This window comes from Thermobia domestica, chromosome 1 (genome assembly GCF_964235325.1).
Source record: "Thermobia domestica chromosome 1, izTheDome1.hap1.1, whole genome shotgun sequence".
NCBI classification, from domain to species: Eukaryota; Metazoa; Arthropoda; class Insecta; order Zygentoma; family Lepismatidae; genus Thermobia; species Thermobia domestica.
In genome coordinates, this window is record NC_137454.1 from 339,056,807 (window position 1) to 339,082,930 (window position 26,124).

Below are 26,124 nucleotides of genomic sequence, written 5' to 3' on the forward strand. Positions count from 1 at the left end.
TTTTTTTTTTTTTTTGTTTATTTCGATACGACTATAAGTTTGTGGTGAATATTTGGGCGTTACAGGTCTTGCAATGCATAAAAGTCTTTCGTATAACTACATTCAATTTTATGTCCTAATAACTTATATATAACAGGTTGAATCTGTGAAATGATTGGGGTTGGAGTGATCGTAAATAGTTAGGAGCCTGGATATGCAAACCCGCTTAACGTGGGGATTTACTTTTGTGAATTTTGGTACAATAAGTACATGGTAACGATTTGAGACCAGCATCATCGTAAATATCGACGGAAGTAATACTACTACTAATTTTAATAATAATAATACAGAAAAGTTCACTAAGTTAAAATATTTTACACAGGACTAAAAATAATCAACTGAACGAAAAGAGAGCTAGATAGATGGGGAAAAATTCGCATAGTAATAATTACACAACCTTTTATCGTTAGAATTAATATTGAAGAAACTAAACATTTGAAATCTAATAACACTTCAGTCACAGAAATACACACTACGGACGCAGAGTACAGAACAATTTATTCATTTCTGAGTAGTACGCGAATTTTCTACGTAAAATTGCACAAAAGTAAGATTTCAAAATCTAAATAATTTCTGCAATGAATAAAATAACCAATTGAATGTATAAAACAATTTCTAAAATTGGCATAATTAGCCGCCATTCCACGTAGGAAGACACCGTTGGTCACCAACCCATGTGCCGTGATTTGGACACATCTTGAACAGGAGGTTTTCCTCCCCATGCAACCATAGAAGAAAAAATGGAAGGGAAGAGTGAAGTAGAAACAAGAAAAACACAACGGATCGATGAAATTAAAATTATGATATTGGTAGTTAAAAGAGGAAACCGGAGATCGAGGAACGTGGAAGAAAAATAAAGAAAAACATTTCATTAGTCGTAGGACTGTTAGAAGGCTGAATACCTAATACCTAATCATAAGCGTTAAAGTCAAGTTTACTATCTACTCTTAGCAATAATGAATCATCAGGGCTGGAAAGAATAGGGTTACTATTACACGTTCAATCAGTTATTAGCGAATTCACCTTACTGTCATCTATAAAAAGCCATAAAACGTTACTTATCACGACTGGAACCTGTAGGGATAGTATTGTATTTCTATTGAACACTTTAATCGGACATAAAGAAAATATTAGAAAATTGTCAAACATATTCCATATTTAAAAAGATGATGTGTGTATCCGAAAAGCGTGAGTCGATAAAAACTTCACCCGTGTAACATTCACCACTTCACACCACGATCCACTAAGGCCACTATGTACTTCAACCCTTAGTGAACTACTATGACCTATTACTCTTCGCAACTGTGGTTAAACGTTACTACTATGTTCTACGTCTATGAAACACTTGCTGAAAAAGAGTATTATATATTAACCTTTATTATGTGTGTTTTATTTATTTAAATGTAATATATGAGTGAATTAAATTTTACGTGGTGAAAACGAAGAAAACACAAAGAACGTTGACATTTTGTTGCTAATCAGAATGTGAATCTCCATGCCTAATTACCAAAACGTACTTTTTCTCCACCAAAACTGTAGATCACGCCATTATGATATAAGCAGGGTTGAATATTGGTTATAGCTTGCCTAAACGCAAGAGAGACAAAAGTGCATAAAGTAAAGTTTTAGTGAGAGTAAAATGAAGAAGTCATTTCCCACACAAATCAGTCACTGTAGTTGAAAGTTTTAAATATTTTCGTTCTTCATTCTCTTTCTTATCTCACACTTTCTATCAAAAGTGGTCTATTTTGTTTTCCATTCTAGACATAACTCAGGTACTCTTGTTAGTTGTAAGCTCTTCTACGAAAAATGTCTGCACATAATCCCCATATATCTCTTATGAGTTTGAGCTACCGAAAAATGAAATTGTACAAGTGCACAATAGAATACAAACAAACAAAGCGTTATCTAATAATGCATTAATCTACTTCTAATAAATAACGGTATAAATGTCTCAAGGAAGAGATATCCAATAAACGTTCTTCAAAATACAACTGAATTCCTTACTTGAAAATCTTAAAATTTTGAGTTAATCCATTTCTTAATGTCAGTCACTGAAATAAATTAATCCTTACTTATTTAATAAGCGTCCAACAGCCCACATTATATTAATAGTGTTTGCCTGCCATTTCATTAAACAATTAAAAAGCACTGTTTTCTGTGTCTCTCATTAAACGGTTATGTAACTACTTATTAAAAACAAAGAAAAGCCCCTAAAATATAACTTGATATTTGTTGCAGAATAGGTATTGCTGTCTATGCCTAAGTAAAATGAAGCGTATCGAAGCAATGTATTCGCTTGAAAAAATCGATATAGAATAGTTGATACTTTTTTAAATATTATCCAATCATATCCATTTTAATTGAATTCTTATCCTCTTAGATCCTCTTACCTTGGGCAAATTAGCTCTCAACATTTATTTGTACAATGGTTATTGTAACATTCCATGTTTATGAACTCAGGCTACAGGAAAAGATGAAACGTATAACAATAGTGGAATAAGGAAAGTGAAAACTCCAAGAAACCCAAAGAAACTATCTTGATTTGGAACAAAACCAGTAGCCCTAATGCTAGAGGTGATCACTCTTCCAGTGAACAACCTTAACCCCGTAACATGGTCACTGTGCAAAGAACAGACAAAAGCGTTCTATAACATATTATTTTGCCGGCAAATGTTAAAGAAAAAGCACTTTTAAATATAAACTTTGGCGTGGTACAAGTGCATATGACGAGACACTCCATCGTAAGATATAATCTTCTGATACACGAACTTTTACCAGTGAAGTTAATGAGCCATATAATGGAATAAACTACTTGCAAATGAGGAAAAGCTCAATTTCTGGTTGGTCTAGTAAGAGTTCGCTCGTGATAAGACATACATCAATAATAGAGCAATCATAATAAGTGAAAGAGTTTTGTAATATTAACTATTTGTTTTAAAAGAAAAACTCGATAATTCCTTCGTGTGATCCATATTTGGTACTTTTAATTAATAAGGTGATTTGTATATAAAATAAAGTTTCAGTTTGAAAACCGATAAATAAATGAATAGTAAAATATAATCTTTTATATCATGAAAATATTCTGAGTGACAGGGGGAATTATGCACGTAAATAATTCGGAGAACTACTGTTCCTCATGGGGTGCTCTTAACATATGTCCCGAACCTCTACTTTCACGCTCTCTTCACAGTGACGTCACCAGCGAGGAACTTAGAGCTTGTCGTCTGCTGGGCGCGCGAAGATTTGCTAGTGAGACCACAAACAATTCTATATTTATTTTGTGTTTTTGCTGTGTTGTTGTGTTGCTTCCTTTTCTAGTGGCAAATTTTTGTGGACACATTTTTCTATTGTACGTTTTTGAGTACGTGGACGAATATTATTTAATAGAAAAAAGTCTATATCTCGGAAGACTTCTTTACGTGGGCTTGGCTGTACCAGGGCGCTTCGCCCTGGCTGTACAGACATGCAATATTGCAAGATAGTGTCCTAAACTTGAGTACTTATGTGCATATTTATTTTTATGTGTATTTCTCTTTCATCTCCAATTGTTCCACATGATAGAATTAGGGATGTGCCGATATATCGGTATCGGTGTCCGTAATATCAGCCACTTTTGGGAGTATCGGTATCGGCATCGCAAATGAATAACAATATTTACCGATACATTTTCCGAACTATTTTCAATTTGTTTAATATTAGTGACACTTATATTTCATCTTTTTATTTTAGAGTTAAAAGTTGTTCTAAATTATTATCAATTGTACAATCAATCGATTTCTTTATGCATGTGTACGCCTTTGATTTGCACTATTCGTACACAACTCATAGTTTTAGTTCCTCCATGCCAAAAATGTGGTGAAGAAAAGCCAAAAGTCCTCAAACAGGATCATGGGCACTCGAAGAAATTTTTCTAGGGGAAGCCCATTTCCCGATTTCAAAGTAAAATAAAATAAGATTATTTTTCTTATTAATTTTCATAAATTTCTTTATATGCACGAAGTTCATGATTTAAAATGTTATTTTTCAATGTTTTTTCTGGTTGTTGGTCCTCTGGATATTTGAGTTAGAAATCAAAGTAAAAATCCGGGACGTCCTGTGGGTAGAACATGTGGGGTGTCTCGTCTGCAATTTGAGACGAGAAGCATCTTTCAAATTCGAGTCTAAAAATATGGGAGTTCTCGTCTCGTTTTCGAGGCAAGACGAGTGAGAGACCCGGTTTTGATTCCCGGCGGGAGCTCATATGGTTCGGATTCCACGTTAATCAGTAGGTCCACGTCTCATATAGCCTCGATGCTGAAAGGGACGCTAAACTAAAATCAACTCAACTCGAGGCAAGACGAGAAACTTCATGAGTCTCATTGGCAACACGAGCTCACCCAAGTACTCTATTATACCTTTAACACTAATTTAGTGTTGCTTGGTTCATAGTTTTAAAAAACTATAGATTGATAAAATGATTGTTAGAACACAATGAAGAGCATTCAATTATCAACATTTAAAGATACATAAGTCATTGCACAATATACTCCAATAATAAATATGGTTTAAACGTTGTTACATCTTCGTGGATCTCTCGTGACTCGGAAGGATTCTCATAACTACTAGTTGAAATTAGGAAGTCAGGACATAAACTTTGTACGCAAATTCATACAAGAGGCTAGAGAAACTTCAAGGCGAGACGAAAAAGGCTTTTCTCGAAAATAGAATCCCTACAAGACGAGAAAACCTAATTTCTCGTCTCGTCTTGACTCGTGAGTAACACTAGTTAGCATACAAATAGTTAGATATAAACCAAATATATTTTTCCGGACTGTATACTATTAATGTCACGAAGTGCAATCATAGTGTTAACAATGGGTACATTAAATTTAATCTGTGGTGGATAGTAGACATGCGTTTAACACGGATAGGTTCCGTTTTAACATTCACGTGGAGCATATATGAATTGGCAATTTTAAACTTTAAGGCTGAGTGCCATATATTGAACAAAATAAAATGCTAGGAATCAAAGGGCTTCTGCAACTGAATGCATCGATAATCTTCTATTATTATTATTATTATTATTATTATTATTATTATCCATGGTTTTAAGTATTTATTGAGATATTCCTATCAGTAATCACAAAGTAATCTATTCATGCCGGGTGTGGAACTCATCTTAGCATTGGTTCCGCAATTACTTTAACTCCATGACCCGGAAATTTCTGATATTTCCCTGGTAAAACACATATTTATCTCCAACTTTTCATAAATACATTCACATTAACATTTCAGATATAAATCAATTTAAAATGTAATTATAATTCAAGAATTACCTATCTCATCAAAAAATAAATGATCATACAACAAATAATCATGCAACATACAGTAGGTGCATCGTTAATTTTCCATAATATAAATTACATTAGGGAGGTGTTCTATTTATTGCTCGCTTATTTATTTATTTATTTATTCGTAGTTTGCGTGTAGGAGAATGCTCTGACAGCGAAAATGTTATGCATAAAGAAAGAAAAAAGACATATTCTGCCTGCTTCGTACACTTCTATACCTACTTGCTGCTCCTCGCTCGTGACGTCACGCGAAACGAAGAGCGAAGCGTCTGTGCTTATAGCCCAACCTTTCCTTCTAGTAACCTTGACTGTTCCCTATTATAGGAAACGTATTACTGGATATTGACATTACTCAGAAGCCTGTCAGTATTGAATCCTGACAGTCAAGGCCTGGTGTAAGGAGAATGTTTATAGGAATTTACCGTTACCTTTGGATACTTATTTCAGTGCCGAAATGTCTCACCTCTTACAACGCTATGCATTAGTTTGCATTGTTTATGCGTTCAAATGTTTGCGATTCCAATAACACAGTTTAAGATGAAGGAAAAAAGAATATTTAACGAAGCACTGCAATTGATGAAAAGAAATATTTAGACTAAACATAACCCAGATGAAATAAACGCATTTCAACGTACCTCAGGGCCTGCGTATTGCTACTAAATTCATGAACATCCTCTCCGTCATCGTTCTTGTCTTCAATAGTGGCACACATCTGACTGCTTGACCCTTCTATGATGTTTGTAAGCAAGAAAGATTTTGGCCTGATGCTATTGCGAAAACATTCGGCATTTACAAGTACATCTGCTGTTGGTAAACGCTTCACCAAACATATTGCTTTCGAAGTTAGTTTCCAATCTGATATTGTTTCATCCTCATTCCTTTCTGAAGCGATATTCTCTCCTTTTATTGCACTTTTTCTTTCCTTGTATACCGAAGCCATAGTAAGAGGATCTTTATGATCATTAGTGTTACTAATACATAGTTTATAATTACATTCTTCAAATGACTCGTTTTCTGTTTTCATTTCAATTTCATTACAAGAATTGTTGAAATCATGTAAAGACATTTCGTTCACAAAAAACTGTTCAAGTTGGAGATTTGAAACCTTCAGCAGTTAATGTTTAAGAAAAAGCAATAGATCTGAAACCAGAAAGAAAAATATTATTCGGTTTAACAAAAATTATGAGCGGGCCGGAAGACAACGGTAATTGCCGATTCAGGTGAAATTGAGTTAGTGGGTAAAATGATCTGGGATCAGACTAGGCATGTACTACTGAACTACTGATCCTAAATGATCCGTACTCCTGAAAACACTACTTTAAAATAACCGACATTCTGCTACTACCTTACTAAAATATCGATATATCTAAACATCAGAAATACAGAAATATCAAAATACTGACCAATATCCGATTTCTAAAATTTTCTCTCTTGTCAAAGAAAAGCCTATTTTTTCTTCTACTTACATACGAGATATTATAGGCCTTTATTTTCTTTTTTGCATATCATAATTTTCTTATACATTGTTACATTTTATCGAGGTACGATTCTGTTTTTTTTTTCTCTTTTCTTTCAAATAAATGTACCAATAGTCAACGTATGATCAGTGTTGCATGTGCAGAAAAAGTGCCAAAACTAAAATATCTTATACTATATTACTAGCTTATATTTGCTAAATAAAACATCACAGGAATGCTATACATATTTAAGTTTTAAAAATGGATATTATTTTGAAGACGTACTGTAATATTTTATAGAAAGATTTGCTTGTTCTATCTAACCTTTGATCTTTACTCAAATGCATGTAGTGCTAGCAATTTCTTGTAAAATATATTTTGTTGTCGTTGTCGCATATTTGAATTTCCTGGTCTTGCTTGTATTGGGTACTTTCAGTTCTCTCGGTTCTATTTGCGTTTAGCGTCCATTCTAGTAGCAAAGTCACATCATGAAGCATAGATACAATGGTTATGGTTGGAACCCAACAACATGAGTTCCTACTGAAAATGAACCCGACATTTGCTTAGATGGCGCACAGGATAAGCTTACAGTATCTATAGAGCTCTTGTATGAGATGTAATGCGGCATATACCCTCATAATGATTTTACAATGCAGCGGTACCTAAACTACATTAACAAAAGAACAAACGTACGAGAGGCATTTCAAAAGAAAGGGCCGATATTTTATTCTAACTGACTGGCAATAGTGATCGGACCGACTGGCAAAGGTACGTCAATGGTGTCGTGCATTCAAAAAATGCCGTATAAATATCCACGACGAAGAGAAGAGTGGAAGACCAAACATTCAGACTGACGATTTGGTGCAGCGAGTGAATGAAAAAGTTAAAGAAAATCGTCGCTTCACCATTACCGCTCTACACATCGAATTTCCAGAGGTTTCACCAATAACATTGTTTCGAATTCTTACAGAAACATTAGGATATCAGAAATTGTGTGCCAGATTGGTCCCCAAGATGTTGACAGACGTCCACAAACAGAGCCGACTCCAGCACGTACATTTTTGCATCGCTACGACAGAGAGGGTGATGGGTTTTTCACCCACATTGTTACATGTGACGAAACATGGATTTCTTACGTCAATGTCGAGTCGAAACAACAATCGATGCAGTGGCGTCATTCAAATCCCCAAACGGCAGTGTTGAAGCGGCTGAACTCCCAGGCGGAGAACTTCTATGCAGAGGGTATAAAAAACTTGTGCCACGGTACAGAAAGTGCTTGGAAAATAATGGTGACTATGTTGAAAAATAAAGTGGATATGTACTTGTTTTTACCCAATAAAACAATGTTCCTAAACTAACATACCTGTTTCCAATTAAATATCGGCCTTTTACTTTGAATTGCACCTCGTGTTACAAGCATGCGTAAACGATATATATTACGGATTTGAAAATTTAATAAACAGATACCCGCTCGCATCGTATTTTTCTTTCGCAACGTAATGATGTTTTTCGATATACAAAACACCAAAATCAATATCCATCTGGAACTTCCCTATCGTCATATATGTTGAAAACTAATTTGATAGCTTTTAAAAAATTAAGTAAAACAGAAAGGCGAGACAACTATGTTGCCTTTCTTTTTAACAAAATTTTTAAAATAAATTTACTTTACCACGTCCATGTTCATATTAATAGTTTTTTAACAATTTAAATGGTTCTTGCTTATTAGGGCGCAGAAAGAAATAATCTTCTCGGAGCTGGTGGAGATTTGGGGCATATTTTGGAAGATTTACAGGCAAAATGAAATAGTTTGCATAGAAAGGCATATTTTTAAGTAACAAATTTCAGCAAGCGACAAAATTTAATACAAAGTAATACCCCTGTATTTTAGGTTTACAATTGTACAGTTACTACCGTAATCATTGGTGTCTTCCATTTCAATTCAGGCAGAGCATATACCATCACCATCTCAGATATTGTTGAAACATTTTTTTATAGCAACTAGACATGTTTTTAAGAGACCCATATTTTTTAGTTTTGTCAGATGGTTCAACTTTACATAAATAAAAAAACATACCAAATATTATTGAGTTGATTTTTGAGTTTAACGTCCCGTTCAGCAGCGAGGCTATATGAGACGTGGACCTACTGATTAACGTGGAATCCGAACCACATGAGCTCCCGCCGGGAACTGAACCCGGGTTTCCCACGCCAAAAGCGCGTATGCTAACCGCTTAGCCACGAATGAGCTCCCAAATATTATTCTCGACTAATTCTTCATAAATTAACTACAGCCTTTTGAAGTTAGCGAAGCTTCGTTAACTTTGATGTTACAGATGGCAACAACGGAAACAAAAGTGCGACATTTGATTATGTTTATGGTTCACATTCATTAAATGAAGAATAAAAGGTTTTCCTGACGACTTTTTATTATTTTGATCAAAAATGCTCTCTGAAATAGTAAAGTGAGTCTCCACTACACCTCCGTTTTCTTCAACCAAAGAAATCTGAGATGGAAATTGCGATTACGAAACACACAAATTTTCAGTTTACTCTAAACGGACATCCAATAAATTCAGATGATGTGTAAAAACCCTGAACTATTACCTCAGTTCCAAACAAAGTCTCAAGTAAGTGCGATGTCATTACAGTGATCAAAAATGAAAAAAAAAGTTAAAAAATCGAAACGTATTCTTACACGTTCCATCAAAGAAATTTACGTACTTTTTAAACCCAACAATCCCAGCATAAGAATGGGTCACTCGAAATTTTATAGTATTCGACCAGCTCTCAGTCTGCAACCTGCGAGAGAAATGTCTGTGTGTATTTTCCAAATTTTAAGTTAGCTGCTACTGCGTTTAAACAAATCAAAGGTGCAGTCTGTATTGAAGCTGTCATGGGTGACCTGTTTTCTTTAGTAGTATGATCCGTAGAAAATGACAGCTGTCTTCTTCAAGAATGTGGTAAATGTCCTGGAGTAGAAGGAATAAGTGTGGAGTCTTCAATTATTGATCCTGATGAAAATAGTGTTACATATGCCATATGGGAAAACAATAATCTCGTTAAAAACTGTGCCACTTTCTGTTTTCTTATCGTACGTTGCTCGTTTAACTGTAAGAATTGTAATTCATGGCTACATCAAGAACATCCAAAGAGAATTAATTCCTACCGAAAAGCATCGTATAAAAGTTCAAAATACAAATTCTATTTTATTTCGTGTGGACTTCGCTGAAAACTGCTTTTATTCTGCAACGAGAAATTCAGAGTTATCACCGGAAAAACTAGCAAATTTACTGCAGTTAATATTATTAACAACTGCCAGGTTTGTTGTAATAAGCGACAACAAACACACAGTTCGACTCAGGTACTCATAGCCATAGACAAGATTCTAAATACTCGAAGAAAAGCGAAAATATAGGTTATAGAAAAAGGTTCGAATATGTTAAAATAAGTGTCTACAATTACCGAGACCGTGTCAGTGATTTCTGAAGGTGCTGCATCCCACTTTAAAAATCGCTTTCAGATGTTCGAGATGCAGACAGGTCCGATAAAACAATGTTTTTTTTAGTGAAATCGGCCATGCCAGAGTCTCTGCGACGGTATTGGGAAGGGGAGGGGGTTGTAAAGAATGTGGCAACGTGACATAACCTTAGACAAAGCAGATACACACTATTAAAACTGCAAAAGAATTCGAGAGTATAGTGCAAGTACAAACTCCGGGTATTACTCTCGTTTTGTTTCCTCGACAATTTCCGGAAATAATAAAAATGAAAGAATGGGAAAGTGTGCGACCGGTAACTGGTATTCAACAAAGTCACCTTTGGCTTTCGGAAAATCGCGAAGTTTTTATCAGTAACGGGTCACCATGAACTAACTTCATGCTTCCCCCAAAATCGAGCATCTGCAATTCAAAGTGTAGATTTAAGAAGCTGCAAAAAGGAACTTTTGTTATATGCATATATGATAACCTGTGGTGGGTAACGGAAATATTATGAATAAATTATGAATTACCTGAAGTTGAAGTGCTGTTTATGCTTCCACATGGGCCTTCAACAGAGTAAGGGTTTCCAGAAAAGCAAAGAGAAGTGAAAATAAGTGTCTTGTGGCTATCGACAGTGTGCTACGAGTTGTGAGTGCACGAACACCTATTGCAGCATTTGCATGATTGCATGCTTTTAGCGAAGACACCAAGCAAGCAAATGATTGGTTCATGTGAAAAAATAATCACTAAAATTTTGTTTCCGAAGACCATTTTAGGTAAGTGATCTTAAAATTTGAGTATTTCGTAGTCGTAATTTCCATCTCAGATTAATTTGGTTCAAGAAAACGGATGAGTAAGGGAAGTACATTTTAGTATTTTAGAGACCATTTTTGATCAAAATTATAAAAAAAAAAAAAAAAAAAACTGTCAGGAAAACCTTTTATGCTTCATGAATGTGAACCACAAACATCATCAAATCATTGCACTTTTATTATTTCCAGAATTGACAACTGTAGTATCATAGTTAACGAAATTTTGCTAACTTCAAAGGGCTGTAGTTAATTCATTGAAGCATAGGTCGAGAATATTTTGTATATTTATTATTCATGTAAAGTTGAACCATCTGACAAATTTTCAGAATTTTAAAATATGGTGTTTTCGAGAAAATGGTGCCCAGAAATGGCGATTTTTGAAAATTTTAAAATTTCTAGAATTTTTTACGACCAAACGGTTGCACACAGAAGCGATACATTTTTTTTTCTCACAGCGGGTAACTAGGTCTAGTTGGTATAAACATGTCTAGTTGCTATAAAGAAGTTTCAACAATATTTGAGATGGTTATGGTACAATTTTACTTTTTTTGCCTGAGTTGAAATGGAAGGCACCCATTATGACTGCTTTACGACGGAGTAAATAGGTAAATGCATACGAAAAACGGCTCTATTAGATGCTACATTCCACCAACGGTGTATTTCTATAGTGTACAGACGCTGTGTTCTATGTTTACAAGTGCAGTATTACTAGTATGAAACGATAGCACGTAATATTGAAACAAGTATCAAAACACTTCTCTTCACTGACTTCGCTTACGGTTATAGCCATCTACGCTGACACGCCTGCTCTTTTTTTCACACAGCCGCGTACTCGCACTGCCCTGACTCAGGTAAATGCATTTGTGCCTTTTAGTGGCCTCCTAGAACAGGTTGGTGATTTTTTACGAGGTAGTTTTTACGTCATACATCCAGAAGATGTATGTATACGCAAATCGTAAAAGAACTGTAATTTTTCAACAATTGCTTTTGGTGGCACTATTGAATATGTGTACGCTAAGAGACATATTTTCATTTCGGCAAGCGCAAATCCTCCAAAGGACAATAAGAAGGAAATCAGTGAAACAACTATATTTTTTCAACAATTATTTCGAGTAGTAGACCTAAAGTAAACCAACACGATTTTAAATAAACCAATACCTTACAAACATGCAATCCTATATTATTTCCCTCCTTGTACAAGTATTGGTTTGAGCCAGACGTGACTTCTAGTACTTTATATCATAGTTGCCTGATAATCTTCTAAAGTTTCTTTTTCTACAACAGTGAATGTTTCCTCCCGGAGCTACAAAATCCCCCGGAGGATTTTCCGATCGGACTGAAGTAGGGTTATAGGCGCTTTCGCAGTATTTCTTTCAATCTCAGGCAGAAATCTTCTCAACTCATCACTGCTAAAATTAATTCTCGAATGACATAATAACACTGAGGACTAAACACGAGTGTATACAGAGTGGCCCAACATACTGAGACTGCGCTCACATAAAGACATGTTTTTAATCAAAATTTGTTTTGCTTCGTATGCCTATTGTACGAAGTTAGCAATCTTAAATTATACCCTGGATTTCATAGATCGTAATTTTAGGTACTAGATAAAGCACAAATCCTCCTTACTATTGTGTTGGTGTTCTGATCCAATAGTGATTTGTATCTCGTCTTAAAACAAAAATGGCGAGAAAATATATTTGATAATATCATTCCCATAAATTTGGAAAAGGAATTTAGTGAATGTGCCGGTAATTTTTTTTTTTTTCTGCAGAGGCATTTCACACGTATCAATGGATCTGAACAAATTTTGCATACTGTACAACAAAACTACAAGCAGCAAATTATTCCCTCTGGATATACAAAGATTATCTGCGAGTGATTGATTGTAGGAAGGAGGGAACTCCAGGAGGACCTTTCCCAAGTAATGCAATTACTAGGCTCCTCTCAGGACTCACACCGGAGCACCAGATTCGCACTCTCTGAATCACTTACAAGGCATTCGTGCTGTTGGTGGCCACTTAGCACAAATTGGTTTGTTTTTTATTGTAGGAATTTTTTGTACCGCGTATTTACACACAAACCATGAAAAAATTCTTTTAAACAATTATTTGTGCGGTTTTACTATACGGATCTACATTATAAGTAGCACTAGGAGTAGGATTAGTAGTAGGAACGGGTTAAAAGCCCCGTAGGGGTTAGTTGGGTTTTGTTCTTGGCATAAAATGAGCAAATTTAAGACTTGACCAAATGTTTCTGTACATTTTAGAATCTGTGGATCCGTATAGTAAAACTGGACCCAATTATTTCTGGTGATCCCGTAAATTCCATTTATGCTAAGTAGGATTTTGTGATGAGAGCGAAAAATTCTGGAAGACAATGAGGACCGTTAGAAGTGCGAAATTTTCGCGTGATACACTAACTTGGGGTAAACTTTAAAATACACGCTCCACCTGCGCATCGACAAGTAGGACTATTTGGTATAGTAGTGTAAGATAGAGATAAGTATCGTAGGGGTAGGAACGGGTTAGTTTAAGGTTAGGGAAGTTTTGAACCATTTCCATAAAATTATTAATTTTTTTTTTTCTGAGTGTACCAGCTGGAGCGCGCGTTGTAAAGTTAACTTGTAACTTGATTTATACGAGGGCCATTGCAAAAGTAATGGCAAATATTTTTCCGTCGAAAATGGTTACGAATAAAAATATTCTGAAATATGCAAATGGAAGTTTACCTTATAGGTAAACATTACTTGTAGGGAGATGGGTGAGTGTACCAGTATTGGGCCATGCACTAGTAATGGGCCACATGTTTCAACCGCTCTTGAAACAAGCATCAGAAACAAGCATTAACTTTGGCTGTTGGGTGCAAAAGTCAAGTCGCGGGTGCCAATTCTTACAATCAGTCTTTCTTTCTACTCTGCTAATAATGTGAAACAAAGAGCCACATGTTGGCAGTAGGCAGAGCATGGTGCAAGTCGCAGGGAATTAACTAGGGATGGAAAAATATCAGGATAAGAAATTATCCGATATCCTTTTTGAGGAAACGGATAATCCGGATATATCGGGATGACGGATAATATCCGGATGACAGATAACAAATAATATTCGGATAAAGGATAATATCCGAATTACGGATAATATTCGGAGGAAAGATAATATTCGGATAATGGATAAAGGATAATGTTTAGATGACATAATATTCGGACAGCGGATAATATCCGGAGACAAATAACGAATTATGTCCCGATAATGCATCGTATCTAACTTACGGATAACGGAGAATATTTGCTTGGCGAATAAGAAGACAATTATTGATTATCTGGAAATTAATTATTACTGACTATAAAATAATTCTGAGATAGCCTTGTTCGGGCTTTTACAGTTGGTTAATAAATTCAATTTGTTGATTACAAGAAATATAGCATAATAAGTTTCAGAATATATATATATATATATATATATATATATATATATATCATCGTGCGTGTGTGCACTTTAAACGCTTAAAAGTTAAAGGAAAAAGGAAACAAAATATGTATTTAATTAATTATAAGTGAAAATGAAATATCTCTGTTTACAACTCACTGTTGTGCCGTGTAGCCTGTACCATATGACATTTTTAATGAAAGTGAATGGTTATGAAGTGATTTAATGGAATAAAGAAACGGAAAAATTCCGGGATAACCCGTGGATACGACATTGACCAGACAAGCTAACATGGTCTGATAACCAGAGATCCCTTCCAATACTCTACTATTGAGTGATTTTGTCCCCATTCTTTGAGTTTAAATAATATCATCATTTCACAACCAAGTCAATTCCTGGCCCGACTTACACATTATTTTTAATTATACATGCTATTTACTGCCTCAATATTATTTAAAAAAAATAGACAATAGTGTTGTCAACGAAGCAGGAAATATCTTGTCTCGTCTCGAAAATGAGACGAATGTCATGACCAGAAGTAGATTTTCAAATTTGAGACAAGACGTAAATTTTCAGTAGTTTCGTTGGCCATAATAGTACGTCCAAGTTTTAGGTATCAAACAATGTTTTATTGTTGCATGACTCGTAATATAGAAACTATAAGTTCATGGAGTGATTATACGAACAAAATTAAGAGCATTAATAAAAGTTTGAAGATATGCAAGTCACTATACAATATATTGTAATAATAAACGTATTTAAATGATGTTACATCTTACTCTTCGAGGAGTTCTCGCGCAGCGGAAGGATATTGATCATTTTTTTATTAAATTAAGAAACCAACAGAGCATACATTTTCTACATAAATTTTAAAACGAGACAAGAAAAATCGAGAGCAGACGAGATAAAATTCCGAAAATCGAGACGAGACAACAGTTCTACAATGGGTCTCGAGACGAGAAAATATTATCTTTTGTCTCGTTTCTTCTTGTGAGTAACATCAATTGACAAACATATTGTCTATTCATAAATATGTCATTTAACAATACAAATAGCGTTGATACCAAGCGCATGTGACTTCAACCTCACGAACTGATCGTGATCATATAGAGTGTAATGTTAAGATCATGATGTAAGTATAAGGTTGAGTGAGTGAAGTCGAAAGGATGTTCTAAGTGTGAGGTCAAACGCGAGAGATGTTAATGTTGTCAGTATGAAGTTAAGTGATCGTGTGGTCGAAAAGGTGTTGTGGGCAAGATGTCGATTTTCAAAGTGATGTGTGTGTAAGGATGAGTGAGTGTAAAGTCGCTCGAAAGGGTGTTGTGAGTGACTTTCTAGTTATGTTGTAATAATGATGCTGAGTAAGCGTAATGTCGAAATGGTATTATGACTTACTGCGTGAGAGGTCGAGTAAGTGTAATGTCAGATTAATTAGGTAAGTATAAAATTAGTAGTATTGGTACGATACGCACGAAAAATAAGATTTTCTCGTCTTGTATGGTGAAAGTTTCGTCTTGTCTGGACTCTCAAAGATTTTTTCTTGTCTGGTCTCTATTCTAGATAAACTTTCCTCGTTCTCGTAAACTTACACTTAAACTTTATCAACCTCATTCAAGCCGTTAGGGTACGCACCTTTGGCATGGGAGATCCGGGTTAGATTCCTGGCGGGGTCTCATGTGATTCGGATTCCAGATTATTAAGCAGGTTCCGTCTCGTATAGCCTCGCTGCTGAAAGAGACGTTAAACTCAAAATCAACTAAATGTTATTCCCTGATTTTGTTTCTTAATTTTATCTAGAAGTTATGAGAATCTTTCCGTGTCAGAGAGGTTCACGTTCAGGAAGCGTATGATGTACCTAGGTAAGAATACAAATGTTAAATAGAAGATATCCATTATACTTGCATTTCTACCTAGCCTGCTTTTCGGGAAGTTTCGAGCCCTGGATAGAGAAGTTACCAACTTCTACTATTTTATATAATAATACCTAGGTACAGATCGTGGGGAAAAAGAAGTACTCCATAATTCTTCACTGATTTTTATAAAATCATGCATTCAGGATGAATTTAAAGCCCCAGAAACATAATCCATAGTGCATCAAAATCGAATATTTTATGAAAGTTCTCGTGAAAGATGTTTAAGTATAACATATCCCGTTATTCTTTATTAACTTTAACTTCATGCAATGAGAATCATTAAACAGCCTTAAATGAATATTAAATGTACCATACTTCTTCAAAGTCAAATTGTTTTTTTCTTTTCTTTTTTTTTTTTTTTTTTTTTTTAATGAAAATTATCGTGAAACATTTTCATTTTAATTTAGGAGTTTACCCTTATAATTTTGAAAGACTTTAACCTCAAATAGTGATATGACTGATAAGCATCAAAGAAAATATGCGCCATACTGCATCAGAACAGAATCCTTTGTTATTTGTCATAATTAGAAGAATTTGGCGAGAACTGTTAGAAATTTTTTATTACATAATTTAAACTAGGAAGCTTCGAAATTGCTTTGGATTTTATCCACTTGCCTTTGCAATAAACCGATCGGAATTATGTTCAAGTCCTAAAATACTTGATACAATGTTTTATCAAAATCAAATAATTTTTACATATTTTATACTGGAGTGGAATGGATTTTACTGATTTTAAAATTCTTATTACTGGGGAATGTAGACCCAAAAATGGGATTGTAACGGAAAGTTGGAGAAAGATACGAAATTTCTTAACACTTGAATAAGGTTAACGGTGTAGAACGGCTACACACAAATGTTGATTGAGTGGGAAGATAAAAGTTTTAAAAGTTTACTTAAAATGAAACTATATATAGTCTACTCGTGCGGAACATGCCAGATGCGAGATACTTTAACATCTTCTCTGTCAAAATCTCAGAGCATAAAAATATTAACTGAAATCTTTGAGTTTAACGCGCACGTTCATGCTAATTATGCTAAGGGAGACGATGATTAAAGCAAGTGAATGATAATAGAATTGATGGAATGAAAAGTGGGACAAAACGGGAGTACCCTGAGAAATCCCACGGACACGATCTCGTCCACCACAAAAAACTTACTTGCTCTGGGATCGAAATACTAATGACCCCACGCACCAGAGGAAGCGCTCTACCACTGAGCCACCATATCCCACAACAACAACATAAGAAAATTAGAAGTTACTAGGAAACCTTTTAAGAAGCAGTACCTTTCAAAGGTAAAAAGCAATACCCGATGATCATCTTTTAATAACTCCATAAGCACAATAGACTGATATGTACCTCTCCTATATATTTTTAAAATCATATACGTTATCCGGATATTACCCTTTATCCGTCATCCTGATATTATCAGTTACCCGAATGTTCTATTATCCGGATATTATCCGTCATCCAGATATCATCTGTTATCCGGACGTTCTCCGTCATCCGTTATCCATCATCCGCATCTTATCCGTTATCTTCATCCGTTTTGTTATCCGTCATCCGAATATTGCAAATCCTGATAAGTTTGTATCCGATATCCGAATTAAAAATTATCCGGATATAGCCATTCCTACAACCAACCATTTCCATACACGAAGAGGTAAGCTAAATCAAAAATTACCCAGTTAATCCTTATTGTAAGTAAAATAATAATGATTCAGATTATTAATGATGGACAAATAGACGAATTGCTGCCTATATTCTGTACGTAACTAATTGTTGGTACAGTCCAGCGTACTGGCCCTCTTTAGGCACAAATAAAAGGAACTTACCTAGTAATGGGCCACAGGTGCACATTATTGGTGAAAGAGAGAGAAATGTTATAGGAACTTGAATAATGAATTTTAGTAGTGAATTTTTGCTCTGAATTAAGTAACAGTTGTATGCCATGTTTCACTTTTTGTCCAGGATGGTGGCCAACTACAGAATCACTTGAACTAGTGATGGGCCATGCCTTGCCATACCTTCTTAGAATGATTACTGGGCTGGGAAAATGTTCTAATGGTTCAGTAAGTTTACTTAGACATGTTTCCTCAAAAGATATGGTAGTTTACGTTTATTTCTCTTTCAAACTAAAGCAGAGCGTCATAATTTCATAAGTGGCCCACTATGCATTTTTAAGAAAATGCATGGCCCATTATTGGTACATATCAGTCTATCCACAAATATATTTTTGTTACTCAAATATAAAACACTTATCTCAAATGGTGTTTGTTGTTTCGTTTTGCATAAATCGGAGTGCCGGAAAATCATTTTATAAGTTCGGTATCTTGACTAACTCCTAATATATTTCATTAAAACTGCTTATGTGGTTTAAAGAGGCCCATTACTGGAGCAGTCACTACCTACACACTACCATAAAGATATAACACGAGAAAAAAGAAGAAAATCTTGTAGTTTTAAAGGTGGTTTACTTTCAATTGCAACAGTACACAAAAGTACAGGGCACGTTCCTGTGACATTTTAGAATCCCTGCTATCTTGTGGTTTCTTCTGGAGACTCCTGGTGCCATGAAATGAACGTAATTTTTAATGTACTATTGTATAGCTACATTTGCAATTGACGGAAACACTTCTGGAACGACATTTTTTTCTTTTTTTTTTTCCTCGTGCTATACCCTTATAGTAGTGTGTGTATCTATCTACTTACATGTAATGTTTGCAAATGAACTAACCTTCCATTTGCATATTTCAGGATTTTTGAATTGTTTACCATTTTAGAGAAAGAAAATAATTGCCATGACTTCTGCAATGCCCCTCGTAAATAAAAAATAAATTGATGTATACACATTCTGAATTTAAGATTTTATGAACTCACGTTGGTATATTTTCTTCTACAAAAAAACTAACGGTTTACAAGAATAATGCTCAGAGATACATCATATAGGTCACAGATGCAAAATTGTCTTATATATGCATCACTAAGATGTTTTAAATTAAAACTAAATTCTTCACGTGTAACGGTTCCTATAACTGTGCTCACTACCTTACCTTATTTCATGCTGGTTTACTTTTGGTGCACTACATTTTGGAAGATGTCCCCTAGAAGTCCCCTAGACGTATCACACCTGTGGGATACCTCAAGCTTCCCCTTGACTGTGCAATGCATAAACCTGCCAAAGTGATCCCTCACGTACGGTTAACACTGAGGGCTGGTTGGTCCCGCTACACCTCGGACGAGGCTAAAATATTGCCAAAAAAAAGTTGAAGATACAACTCCGAAGCTCAATTCCTCCATGATAAAGCATTAACATAGTTTTCGTAAACAGCTACTTGTAGATTTAATGTATACCATATCAATAAAATAAAATAAAAGTTCTGAAGTTTGCTCTTGAAATATAAAAGCAGAAAAATAAACGCAATAGTTTTTTTCTTATTTGTTTCAGGTAAAGCTTGTTAAGTCGCAAAAAGTAATAACGAGGATATATAGCTAGAAAACCTGTGAGGCTGTAACTTTAGAAATCCAACTAGAAATAAATTACAAACACTGTGCTTTTTTTTTTTTTTTTTTAATACAAAATCAGCTTATAGTATTGTCGAGAATGTACTTCCTAAACAATTTTCTGGTAAAAGTTAAGCTTAATGGGGAACAAAAGCTATGTCTATAAGTACCATATCTTCTTGGCAGCATTCCATACTAACAGCGTAAAAGTTATTATCTAGCTCATAGAGTGTTGTCAACAAATTGCGTATAATTGTATAAAACATATATACTTAGTTATATATAGTTAAAGCGACCAGTCTCAAAACCACGCAAAAAACTTCGCAACCTGCTCATTACAAGCTATTTTTATATCTGTTACGGTTTACGTCAAGGTGAAGCTGGACGGCTATAGTCGAGGTGCGTCCGTAGAGAGCAGGCCAATTTTTGATGGTGGGTATACGAGTAAGCAAATTAAGGGTTCACTCGTGCATACGGTTCTACCAAATAGAAAATTTATAAATAAAATACGATGCGAAACATTTTCCGTGAAGGAATGTAAATATAAGCAACTACCATCTATTATAGCATGTTGAAATTAATTTTTAGTGATAATGAAAGTATTAGTGATGGGTAGTTCCGGAAGGATTCGTTCCGAAAGAAGGAATCCTTCAGAGGAATGAAAGGATTGAATCCCTGAAAGGAATCGGATTCAATTGGACGGATTCACTCAGGAAGTTAACGGATTGAATCAGTGGATTCGGTTGGTGGAACCAGATGGCGGAACAAAACAACAGACGAGTGGATTGATATGGATGGGACAAAAACAGTAGTAAAGAAGAGACCGACACTGCACAACAGGGAAGCAAATAATGCACGTACTGCGCATGTCTGGAAAAAAGCAATCTTACGCGCTCTCATGTCACTTTTCTGCAATATTCTGACCATCGCAACTGCTGTCCCAACTGGAGGAGAGGGGGAGATCGGTTGCTAGCCTTATCACTATTTTTTTCCCTTCCTTTTGTTTTTACTTTTTTACAGGTGTTCAGCGTTACCAGGTCTATAGATTTTTATTGCAAAATGGATAATAAAACTATTTGCTGTAACACACAAACTCTTATTCAATATATTCTGGTGTAATGCCAATATAACACTATACTAATATAACATTTGCAATTGGTTGTTTGATTAGGTTTTAGCCTAAAGGGCATAATAGTGGATATTAAACTGAAACGAAATTTTTTTATCAGATAATTCATGATAAGGGCACTCATCTATTAAGATACTGAAGGAATCCAATTGTTGTTGCGCTTGTTGTCATCAAAGAGGGCCTTGTTGTTTCACAATCAGCATTAAAAATGGAATGAAATTCTAAACCAGACTAGGGAAGGATATGTCATCTGTATTTAGGAAATATGAGCTATAAAAAAATGGAACCTAAACCTTACAGATTCTCCCCCTTCTGGCATTCATCCAGAATTTTTTTTCCAAAAGGGTAAGATCAAAATCTGACTATTTCCTAAAGGTCATGCCCTGCACAAGAATGATATGATATAGTGATTTACTTACCTTATCCCTTTCCCTCTCGAGCTCCTTCGTGGCTAAGCGGTTATCGTACGCTCCTTTGGCGTGGAAAATCCGGGTTCGATTCCCGGCGGAAGCTTATGTGGTTCGGATTCCGCATTAATCAGTAGGTCCCGTCTCATATAACCTAGCTACTGAAACGGACGATAAACTAAACAAACTCAACTCCCTTTCCCTCTCCCTGAGAAATATATGTGAAAGAAACTCTGCTTATGAGTTCCCATAATTCACCACACTTCTTTCATACTTCTGCAGAAAGGGAGTTTAGCTTCTCTTTCAGCATCAAAGATATTAATGTGTGTGATGTGAGTCCACAATCTAATGACAAATCCGAAACACACGAAAAAATGAAAATGAAATCTTTCAGTTTTACGTCCCACGCTTATGCCGGTTAGGTTAAAGAAGACGGTGATTATAAGAAATGAATAAAATGGTGGAATAAAGTGGGAGGAAGCGGAGGAACACCCGAAAAACCCACGAGCACGGTGTTTGTACACCACAAAGTCCCCACGGCGCGAGGGATCGAACCAGGAACCCCAAGCACCGGAGGTGAACGCTCTACCACTGAGTCACCGCACCCCCTTGAACCACACGAGTTGCGAGAACCAAAATTGCGCGTAACGTTATTATTATTATTATTAATATTATTATTATTATTGTTATTATACAGTTTATTAAAAAAATCTGTAATGCTCAAAATCAGGATAGACAATTGCCCCTTGCCCTCCCCAAATGACACTCCTACACAAGAAAGCCCGAGACTTCGTTTGATGTTGCTGGTATTACGTATTTAAATAAATAGTAAGAATGAAAATAACAAACATTTATTTTTTTGGCGTTTAATAGTCATGTAAAAAAAATAGAAGAAAAAGACCACTTGTTACTCTTTAACAGTTTCAACGTGAACTCTTAGCAAAACGCTTTAATAAAACAGAAAAATTCAAAGAAACAAACAATATCTGTATCTGTTCTTGTTCTATGTGCAATATTATCTCTGCCTTATCAGGAAAAAATGGAACCTTGTGCACATGTTTCAAAACACGGCTATCCCTCCTTTTGCTTCTACTCATTCCAATTTCCCACACCATCACACTGCAGCAACTTCTCAGGCGGTAAGAGTGGTTTGACAACTAGGTGAAAGGAGGAATTGAATTGGAGAGCCATATGAGGACTCACAATTATTCCAAGTCATCGGAACCAAAGGATTCGATCCAGAGAGGAACAAATCCTTGTTTGGGGGAATCAAATAGAAAAAACTATGGAATCATTTAACTTTGCGGAACCAAAGGATTCGGTCCGGAGGAACGAATCCTTCTTCGGAACGGATTCAAATTAATTGATTCCGGAAAAGGAACCAAACTGCCCAGCACTAGAAACTATTGTATGTCTTAACATTATCCTCGCTTATGCGTATAACCCCTTCGCTGATGCGCCTGCTCCCTACGATGCACACGCTCGCTATTGCTCGGGCCCTCCTTCCCTATGTCGGTTACATAGCAATCGTACTTTTTAGTGGCTACTTAGCACAAATTGGTTCGCATTTTGTGCACAGTAGTTTTTATGCCATACGTCCACACTGTATTCATACTGAGCCCTCCTAAAATCAATCTTCAAATACTAATGGAGTTCTTTATTTAGTGAGTGCTCTGCCAAAAGAAAGCTCTATCCTAACCTGAAAATGTATGGAGGTATCAAAATTTGGTAGAACCGTTTGATCGAGAAATGAACAACTTAGTACAAAAAATATGCAGCAACCTGTAATAGGCGGTAACGAACGTAATTTGAGAAATTGCAGCGCAAAACAGAAGGTTGATATTTTCCGCACTTGTCTTTCCTTATGCACAACTACCTTCCCTAATGTGCCTGTTTCCGCGGACAATCACGAGCAATCTCTCAAATTGTGCCGTGCTTGGAATGAGAATAGATGCAAACTTAGGTTGTTAGCCACTTAGCAGATATTAGTTTTTTTTTTTTTTTTTTTTTTCACTTATTGTATTTATAAGTTTGCAAGCATATTATAACTGTGTACGCAGCTGCTGGACAGGTAAGAAACTATGAATGCAGAACACGTTAGATCAAAAGTGGAAAAAATGGATGGTAGCGCTCCTCAACTTTACCTATGTTAACTGGCAAACGTAACCAAACGCCAACAGGGAAAAGGATGTAAAAGAAATTAGACTAACATTTTCAGGAAGAAATATGCGTAATTAATGAATTAATTTTCCCAATCAGTGATGATTCTTTTTTGTGTATGTGTGTGTGGGGGGGGGGAAGAATTTCAATATGCTGGAACGAAATATATTAGTAACAAAAATACTGGAAATCCACATTAAACACGATACGATATGTTCCGAAGGGAATTCCCTGGTTCTCGGGGAGAAATCCCTCTGGCCGATCCCTCAAGTCATCACTGGCCCACATAATATTTGATTATTGTTATACATTTACGTGTAACCTTAATGGTGCAGTTTTACTGCACAGATCCACAGATCGTAAAATGTACGAAAAGATTTGTTGAAGTCTTTAATTTGTCCATTTTGTCCAGAAAAGAACCTAACAAGCCCCTGCGGGGCTTCTAACCCGTTCTTACTACTTATACTATGGATCCGTATAATAAAACTGCACGCTACAATCTAATCTAAAATCCACTTCCAATATTGCAACACCAAGTATCACTCGCTTATTTTATTTCAGGTAAAATTTACTAGTCCACTTTTTCTTAATATTTGTACTAGCGAAAAGCAAAATATCCTGCAACATTCTTTATTTTCAATTTTTTTACCATCAAAATATGTTATTTATTATCGCGGAAGCAGCTCAACGAATTCGATAAACTCATTACTATATTCAAATAATTGGCTAGCACAGAGGATAATGCATTTTATACAACAACAGGAACTGATACAGGCTAGCAAAGGGTGCGTTGAAGCACCCCAGCCTAGTGATGGGCAGTGGGAATATTCCCGGTGGGAAGGAATTTAAGAATAGGAATATTCACGGGTTTTTTCCCCTTGTCCTATAAATTCCCGGGAAGGAATTTATTTCCATTTCTTTACTTTATCTTCCAAATTATAAGAACAATATGACTAATTACTTTATTTTAATATATTATGATTTAATTCTAGGTTTTAAAGAATTTGGAGGTTAAAAATTTGAAATTCTTTGACTGTACTTTATATAACTAATAATATATTTTTTGTTCCATTTTCATTTGCACTAAAAAGTAAGGTAATTGTTTAGAATTGGGAGGCCAAAACTAGCAAAAATTAGGATGATTTACGGAGGAAATGAGTTGTTAGTGATGTTCAAGGGGGACGCGTCCCTTTCAATATTTTGAAGTATGTAATATTCAATATTTTATTCTAATTTAGTTTATTTACTAACGACAGTATAACATATAAATAATAATAATTATATTCATTTGGAAAGATTATAACGATTATCAAGAAGTCTGTGTTAAACAATTATAACAGACTTCTTCATGTGTTTCAGAGGGTCCGTGAAGATAAGATGAAAGGCCAGAAATATAATCGAAGGTAATACACAGGTTGGGCTAGGTAACAGTGTTGGTTAAATAGTATTAGATGGCAGAGTAGTCATTTATTATGAATGATACGATCAAGTTTCTGTAAAATAAAGTATACGAAAACTTATATTTAAGTCAATATATCTTGGAAGAAGGTTCAAAATTCCAATCATAATCTCAAAAGAGACCGTGACTAAAAAGAGGTTTAAAAATCATTGGATTATAACGTAATGTCAATGTAGGCATAATATTTTTATCCTCCTTCATTAGTCGTGTAATAGTCCTTCAGGGTAATATTTGTAAGCTCATGAATGCAACGCAATGAGCTCATGGATTAGGTGTTATGTTTTCCTAATCAGTTATATCACGAGGAAATTTTGTTGCTTGAAACGGATGAACGATACACATATAATCTTTAAATAGCCCCCACTACCCACAGTCCTGCGAGAACGGACGTCACCCCACTTCCCCCTTTAGAATACAAAAATTTTAAAAGGAGAGAGAAAGGAGAATTCCACTCCCCCACGGCTGAGAATAATGACGACGTGAAGAGTGAGGTTCAATACTGGAAAAGGCTTATACTGTATGCAAAATATCACTATTAAGATAATCAGGAAAACTTCTAAAACTACTTGTAAATGTAAAAAATTTTCTAACAAAATGGAAAATTTTATTATAACAAATCCGAAACGTTTTATATAAATAGTAATATAGAAAACATTCAACAATTTTAACAAGCAATAATATCATTAATCGAAATCGCCGTTAGCAAGTAACATTTTTCCCAAAAAGGATTTTTTTTTTCCAAGTGACAAAATTTTTCTGAAGTATTATTATAACCAATCGTAAATCCAAATATAGAATTTAGGAATCTATACAACAATATCATCAAAATGTATGGAACTCGAAGTTACTGCAAAGTGGCTTTCTTTGGAATGAAAATGTGGGAGGAAATGATTTCTTAAATATGGGTCAAAATGCATGAATTACGAGCAATAGCTCAACTGTAATTCTACAAATCCTTTCTTTTTTGTTTCCTTTTTTCAAAGCGGACCTAAGACATAAATCATTA

At 35.2% G+C, this 26,124-nt stretch overlaps 1 protein-coding gene across 1 annotated transcript in view; it reads right to left on the minus strand.

The window, feature by feature from the left end:
- LOC145663402 (uncharacterized) overlaps window positions 1-26,124 on the minus strand; it is a 224,387-nt gene that overhangs the window by 46,953 nt on the left and 151,310 nt on the right. The window contains exons 3-4 of the mRNA XM_081729629.1: window positions 19,513-19,703; window positions 6,008-6,512 (exon numbers count right to left, since the gene is read on the minus strand). Coding sequence (XP_081585755.1) covers window positions 6,008-6,438 — 431 coding nt within the window. The 5' untranslated portion in view covers window positions 6,439-6,512; window positions 19,513-19,703. The remainder of the gene's footprint in view (window positions 1-6,007; window positions 6,513-19,512; window positions 19,704-26,124) is intronic.